At 40.2% G+C, this 7,999-nt stretch overlaps 1 protein-coding gene across 1 annotated transcript in view; it reads right to left on the bottom strand.

The window, feature by feature from the left end:
• Window positions 1-7,999, bottom strand: part of tet2 (tet methylcytosine dioxygenase 2) — a 38,465-nt gene that overhangs the window by 5,710 nt on the left and 24,756 nt on the right. Inside the window, exons 3-9 of the mRNA XM_057842643.1 lie at window positions 7,880-7,970; window positions 7,699-7,792; window positions 7,367-7,575; window positions 2,721-2,871; window positions 2,555-2,644; window positions 535-672; window positions 74-428 (exon numbers count right to left, since the gene is read on the bottom strand). Of these exons, the coding sequence (XP_057698626.1) occupies window positions 74-428; window positions 535-672; window positions 2,555-2,644; window positions 2,721-2,871; window positions 7,367-7,575; window positions 7,699-7,792; window positions 7,880-7,970 (1,128 nt within the window). The remainder of the gene's footprint in view (window positions 1-73; window positions 429-534; window positions 673-2,554; window positions 2,645-2,720; window positions 2,872-7,366; window positions 7,576-7,698; window positions 7,793-7,879; window positions 7,971-7,999) is intronic.

The following is a 7,999-nucleotide window of genomic DNA, read 5'->3' as shown; positions in this document are numbered from 1 at the left end:
ACATGTTAATGATACAAGTCATTATTTGTGTAACAAAGCTGGCCAACAGTTCCCCTAGTAAAATGGGTTTTACCTGGCACAAGTGTGCTCAGAGTGATGTTTTCACCATTCCCAGCTTTCATCTTAGAAGGGGTAACTTTGTCAGCCTTATCATGAGAGTTGTCTGTCATGTTGTTCTTGATAGCGTTTGCTTTCTTAGACTCCAGCTTCTTCTGGCGACATGACTTGGCAGGCTCAGCGAGCATACGCACCTGGCGGCGGAAGGCACTGAGGGCTTGAATAGCACCCGAGCGGATTTTTTCCTGCTGACCCCCCTCACTGCCGAACTCATCTGTGTTGGCAACTTTATACAGTGGCAGGACATGGAGCTGCTCATCCTCTGGTATTTTTCCAATCTCTCTGTTATCTTCCCTTGTTAACGTGCATACCTGTGGGTACAGATCATTTATTGAGGATACCACAGAGCGAATGGAGGGTTTTCGCTCAAATTTCATGCATCAAACATAATAATATAGAGAGACATGGTTTCCTTACTACAGTGCTCCCCCCTTGCATGTTGTGGACATCTCTATGAGCATGAGCACAGAAGTCCAGACAAGCAGTAACCCCAGAGAAAGGTCGACCGTCCTTTACCCCCAGACGACAATCGGGTGCTCTCTGCTCATGTTCCACCTGTTAACATAAACATTCATTTAACTAAGATAAGGTAGGTGGAAAAGGTCGTCTTCAATAATATACAGTGGGGCAAATAAGTATTTAGTCAACCACTAATTGTGCAAGTTCTCCCACTTGAAAATATTAGAGAGGCCTGTAATTGTCAAAATGGGTAGACCTCAACCATGAGAGACAGAATGTGGAAAAAAAAATTCAGAAAATCACAATGTTTGATTTTTAAATTTATTTGCAAATCATGGTGGAAAATAAGTATTTGGTCATTACCAAAAGTTTATCTCAAAACTTTGTTATGTACCGTTTGTTGGCAATAACGGAGGCCAAATGTTTTCTGTAACTCTTCACAAGCTTTTCACACACTTGCTGGTATTTTGGCCCATTCCTCCATGCAGATCTCCTCTAGAGCAGGGGTCCCCAACCTATTCCACAAAGGCCCACTGTGGGTACAGGATTTAATTCCTACCAAACACCATGACAACACTTTTTCCCCAATCTGGTGTTTTACAAGTGCAATCAGTTGATTGCAGTCAGGTGTGGCTTGTTTTAGCAGAAGCCTTATTGGTTCAATCGTCTCTGCTGGATCGGCTGGAACAAAAACCAGGACCCACAGTGGGCCTTGAGGACTGGGTTGGAGACCCCTGCTCTAGAGCAGTGATGTTTTGGGGCTGTTGTTGGGCAACACGGACTTTCAACTCCCTCCACAGATTTTCTATGGGGTTGAGATCTGGAGACTGGCTAGGCCACTCCAGGACCTTGAAATGCTTCTTACGAAGCCACTCCTTTGTTGCCCTGGCTGTGTGTTTGGGATCATTGTCATGCCGAAAGACCCAGCCACGTCTCATCTTCAATGCCCTTGCTGACGGAAGGAGTTTTTCCACTCAAAATCTCTCGATACATGGCCACATTCATTCTTTCCTTTACACAGATCAGTCGTCCTGGTCCCTTTGCAGAAAAACAGCCCCAAAGCATGATGTTTCCACTCCCATGATTCACAGTGTGTATGTTGTTCTTCGGATGCAATTCAGTATTCTTTCTCCTCCAAACACGAGAAAGTTGTGTTTCCACCAAAAAGTTCTATTTTGGTTTCATCTGACCATAACACATTCTCTCAGTTCTCTTCTGGATCATCCAAATGCTCTATAGCGAACCGCAGACGGGCCTGGACGTGTACTGGCTTGAGCAGGGGGACACGTCTGGCAGTGCAGGATTTGAGTCCCTGGCGGCGCATTGTGTTACTGATAGTAGCCTTTCTTACTGTGGTCCCAGCTCTCTGTAGGTCATTCACTAGGTCCCCCCGTGTGGTTCTGGGATTTTTGCTCACCGTTCTTGTTATCATTTTGACGCCACGGGGTGAGATCTTGCATGGAGCCCCAGATTGAGGGAGATTATGAGTGGTCTTGTATGTCTTCCATTTTCTAATGATTGCTCCCACAGTTGATCTCTTTACACCAAGTGAAGAGTGAAGTGTTACAGAAAACTTGGCCTCCGTTATTGCCAACAAAGGGTACATAACGAAGTATTGAGATGAACTTTTCGTATTGACCAAATACTTATTTTACACCATGAGTTGCAAATAAATTCTTTAAAAATCAAACAATGTGATTTTCTACCCCCCCCCCCCCCCCCCCCCCCCCCCCACATTGTCTATCATGGTTGAGGTTTACCCATGTTGACAATTACAGGCCTCTCTAATATATTCAAGTAGGAGAACTTGCACAATTGGTGGTTAACTAAATACTTATTTGCCCCACTGTACAATGTATCGTACAGTTAGGACACTACAACAAAACTTGTGTCCTTTGTTGTGTGAGGCTGGTTGAATTAACATCCTTCTAGATAATCATTTATTCATACCAAGGGCTACAAACGATCTTGTCCTCACCTGGTTTCCATAAGCTTCAGGTGCCATTGTTTTGTACAAGGGGCCTAGTAAGGTTGCAAGATGTTGAAAATTTTGCTCCAATCGCTCTTCCTAAAAGATAGATATTATCATTATTATTTTAAATGTACCCTGAGTGATACATGTGCATTATAATAGTGGAGCATACCTCTCTGACATCATCTCCTTGTAGTTTGAATTTTCTTGGAATTTTACTCCTTGCAAATTTGCAGCCATTGTAGTACATGCTCCATGAGCATCCAAAGGAGAATGAAGCTCCACATGCATCTGGATTTAATCCCTGACATGCACAGGTCCTCCTGAAAGGTTTGCATACCCATTACTTTTGTAGTGCAAGCAAAATTGGAAACAGGTTGGATATCACCTGCTGTGTTTTCTGTTACAATTCTTTCAGATATGGGTTACATTGATTACATTTATCCACGGGCACACACACTTATCTCAAAACACTTAACAGATAACATATTTCCCCATTAAAATGCATTTCTTATCTCAACACTGGGCCCGACGTATCTCAAGGCACTGCTATATTTTAAAGACAAGCGTCCATCAACATGCAAAGATAACAGCATATTTGGGAATACAGAGTGCCCAAGAGTCACAATACTTTTATCATTTAGACAGACATGAGGCCATCAACCAGAAAGCGTTGCAGTTTTTGTAACCATATCGTACCGTTGCCCATAGTTCGTCAACTTACATTGAGCAATGTTGCAAAATTACTGCCTGGCAAGAAGGTTTCCATCCCTGACTGCAGTTTAGAAGGTTTAATGGCTCTGTCACTCCTCCAAAAGCATAGTGCAATTTACATTCATGGAAAAAAACTGATGAAAACCAAACTCAATAGAGAAGTTGTTTGCACAATTCTAGGAAAGTTTATCTGGAGTGCTGCACTGGAACTAAACTTCAACAAAAGCTCTATTCAGCGATGTTTTGGAGAGCATCAAGCTTAACATGAAACAACTTTCATAATTATGCTCACCAACCTGAGTTGGGTATTTATCACCTTCAGAGGCTGTCATCATATTGTGTTTTGTTTGACATTAAGTAATAATTTAGCATTCTGGATCTTTCCCTGGCTTCGCGTAAATGTCTACTTTAAGAATGAGGCATCTACTTTTGTAGTGGTAGTAGCAGGCCTACGTCTGTTTAGTTTGTCATTAACAGCTTGTTTGGAGGAGCTTTCCATGGATAGCCTACATCTACATATGCATTAGAGCAATGGGACAGTGATTAAGCTTCTAAAATTTACACTGAACTGCAGTCAGAGACCGAATAACCTTTACAAATGCAAAGCTTTTAGCAGTCAAATTCTGATAGCCTCACGCCTCTCTGAATGATACTTAGATAACGTTAACAAGAAAAATAAGGTGCACAGTGACTTTTGACACACCCTCAATGTGTTTTAGGGCACTTTCACATTAGACCAGTACTTCTCAAATAGTGGGGCGGGCCCCCCAGGTGGGCGCATAGCGAAGCTGGGGGCGGCACATGTGACGATGGTTGTTCCGATCATGTTTTTTTGCTCCCGATATGATCCCGATCGTTTTAGTTTGCGTATCTGCCGATCCCGATATTTCCCGATCCGATTGCTTTTTTTTTGCTCCCGATTTAATTCCAATCATTCCCGATAATTTTTCCCGATCATATACATTTTGGCAATGCATTAAGAAAAAAATGAATAAAACTCGGACGAATATATACATTCAACATACAGTACATAAGTACTGTATTTGTTTATTATGACAATAAATCCTCAAGATGGCATTTACATTATTAACATTCTATCTGTGAGAGGGATCCACGGATAGAAAGACTTAAGAATTCTTAGAGGATAAATGTGACTTTGTATATTGTGACTAAATATTGCCATCTAGTGTATTTGTTGAGCTTTCAGTAAATGATATTGTAGCCATTTAACTGTTCTGCCCAAATGCATGATGGGAAGTGGAACAATGACTGTGTGTAGTGGCACCAATTGATATATCTTCTCTGCGTTGGGAAATAACATAGGGTGTTAAGAAAAAGATCAATTACTACCTTTCTTCCCCACATTGTTTCCCACGATATTTCAAATTGTTGAGAGTGGGATTTTAAGGCTTTAGCCAACTAAAAAAAGGCTCCAAAGACTGCCAAAATTCACTCTACTCATTTTACGCTGCCTTTTAGCTCTATATATAGGTTAAATATTGTAACGTGATAAATGTAAAAAATATTAACTCTCGCCATTAACGCGATAAATTTGATAACCTTACCTTAAGCTTAAACTAAAGACTCTGGAAAGTGTAACACATTATGTCTGTAACGTTAAATACAATTAGAAAACCATTTAATTAAAAAAAAAAAAAAAAATTGAAAAAAGGCATGTCCGATATTTTTTTGCTGATTCCGATACTTTGAAAATGACGTGATCGGACCCGATCAATTCGGATGCCGATCGATCGGGACATCTCTACATGTGACCTTGGGGAACATACTTTTTTGCCGTACTAGAATAAAGTGTGATTGCACATCCACTCAGTGGGTGGCAGTGCCGCTCTCATTTTCAGCGTATGCGCAGTATTTTTGAACCAAACAAGAGCCCACAGCAAAGAGCACTGGAGATATGAAAAGCTAAGACGAGGAAATATGACGAAGAGTATGTAGCTTTTGGTACATTGGGAGACGAGGAAAGACCAGTTTGTTTACTTTGTCCAAAAATGTTCGCAGCAGACAGCAGGAATTATTTTTTTCAGCGAAAATGTGCCGATAATTGTCAACTATCCTTCCGCTTTGTCAGTGTTACATCAGTAAACCAGCAAGCACTGTCGACATCATATAAGGTGGCATACCAAGTTGCTCAGTGCAAAATAACCCCACACCATAGCAAAGGAGCTGATACTGCCTGCAGCAAAAATAAAAACTGTCCCTCTGTCCAGTGACACTGTCGTTTTTGTTCTATTAATTTTTGTTTTTTCGGTCTATCTGTTCGACATATTGTCCTCATGGGTTAATGTTGCTAATCAATTTGACTTTTATTATTATTTAGTGATTTTATTCAATTTTATTTTTCAGTATCAAACGGTCAAAAAATGTATCGTGAGTGTATTTTTACAGAATGGATGTGTTTTTTTACACTTGATTGTAAGTTGATATTAGAGCTGTCCCGACTGGTCGACATAGTCGACGTCATCGATGACGTAAATCCGTCGACGAGCACAACATCCCGTCGACGGTTAACGAAGGGTTAAAAAATATATGCGTGGTAAGTTCAGAATGTCGGATGCTCTGTATGCAAGCGGGGAAAGCGGCACAAAGCCAAAAAAAGCGCACCAGAGTGTCCAAAAAAATTGACTTATTTCAAAGAAACAACGGAGGGTACACTCTTCTGTCCTGTCTCTTCAATGCCAAGTTTGGCTGCACGTCGGCCGTGAATAAACACCTCAAGCGCCGTCACCCAGTTAATTTTTTTTTCTTTTCATTTTTGTACACCAGAGGGTGCTGTCGCCATACTGAATAATAATGTTTCATTGACAATGGGCCTATAAGTGCTATTAGTATTGTCCTTAATGCTAACTGAAAGGTTTATTTCATGTTATGGTTTATTTTATGGTATAGAAAATTATATAAGGTTAAAAGGTCATAAATATATACAGTATATACAGTGATTGCACTCAAGGGAGAGATTGTCAATGATAAGGTAATAAATTAAGGTAAAGGCAATTCATTGATATATAAATAAGGTTTAAAAGGAAAAAGATGAAAAGTTTTTGCTAACTTCTAATTGTGTTGTTTTATTTGTGTGCACCGCAGCTCTTACAGTGTGATTACATCAAGGATGGAATAAAAGTTGTAAACCATCAGCTTAAGAGACCACCTTTTCAATCGGGATGTTACAGTAGTTAATTCTATCAGTATTTGAACTCATTGTTTATTTGTGATTTATTTTTGTTATTTACGTGTTTATTTGTACTTTAATAAATAATTTAAGTATTCCAATATGTTTTTTGTGAATTGATAAGCGTCAACAAAAATTTCATTGTTAAATTAGTAAACAAAAACCAAAAAAAAATTTTTTAAATTTAAATTATTAGATTAGTCGACTAATCGTAAAAATAATCGGCTGACTAATCGGGAGAAAATTAGTCGTTTGGGACAGCCCTAGTTGATATACTAGTATATTACATTTTTTCTTTAATATTAATAAGAACACAATGTTATGCAGAGGTGTACTTATAATAATTTTAAATACAAACGATATGATATTAAGGTATATTTACAGTGGCGGCAGAGAGTTGGAGGGGGTGCGGAACATTTATGTATTCCTGGAGGGGGCGTAACAGAAAATAATTGAGAAGCACTGCATTAGAACAAGAGGACCAGGGTTTGATTGGAGAGCTACCTTGCAACAACACTTGCAAATGACGTGTTGAAAAGGTTCAGTATTCACACTGCGCCAACAAAACTTTCCGGGTAGCATCACGTGGACAAAAGGCGCACTCATTGATTGGACAAATTTGGAAGAGGATAGACCTCCCTTGGAGTGGATGGGAGGGAAGTGAGCATGGTATGACGCTGCACGTAATGTAGCATAAGCGCACCCTGGTCCGCTTGCATTCACAAGCAAAGCAGGGTGCACTTAAAGCGGACTGACAATTTTTGAGCGGACCAGTGTTTGTTTGGTCCGAACTACAGTTGGGATGCGCGCTCACATTTATAAAACGATGCGGACTATCTGAGAAAAAGAACTCTGGTCCGTTTAAAACACAGTGCTAGTGTGAAAGCGCCCTTAGTGTTTGCTTTGCTGCCACTCACTCTTCATTGAGAGCACATCTTCTTTGGGTGAGGGCTCCATGTTTTGTTAGAGTTTCACTTAGCTCAAGGTAGAGCTTGTCTGCTAGGCTGGGTTGAATGCCCTCCCAGACTAGGATAGCAACAATTATGCAGGCAGTGTCACATTTATGTCCAGTGCGTTCTCGAACCAACACCAGTAGCTTTTCTTCTACACTGGCTCGGCGGATTACCTAAATTGTGATGAGTACAAGAATTATTATTATAATTACGAATACATATTCTACATACCTGAAGCTGTTCCATTTTTCATGGAGAATTGAGATTGACAGACACACACATGAAAAAAAACCTACCCATTTTGCAATAGGGCACCCCTGTGTACTTTTTCCTTCCTTCCCAGTGTACACCACTTTCTCAATCCTGATGGCTTGACCATGTAAACCAGACCTTGAGATAAAATAGGTAATAAAGAACTTACAATCAAACAGCATCTTGTAATTATACAAAACAGTCCACTATGAAAGTGTTGTTTACCTTCTCTCCATCTCCTCCCGTATACCAGCAACCGTAGGCGCTGATCCCAGGTGAGTATAGTACGGGCCCTCATCCTTCTCACTGATTTGTTCTAAATAAAGATAAATATTTTAGCACTTA

The sequence above is a fragment of the Corythoichthys intestinalis genome, chromosome 8 (assembly GCF_030265065.1).
Source record: "Corythoichthys intestinalis isolate RoL2023-P3 chromosome 8, ASM3026506v1, whole genome shotgun sequence".
In the NCBI taxonomy this organism is placed as follows: Eukaryota; Metazoa; Chordata; class Actinopteri; order Syngnathiformes; family Syngnathidae; genus Corythoichthys; species Corythoichthys intestinalis.
The sequence above is the reverse complement of the archived record's forward strand: the minus strand, read 5'-3'. Positions and strand labels throughout refer to the sequence as shown.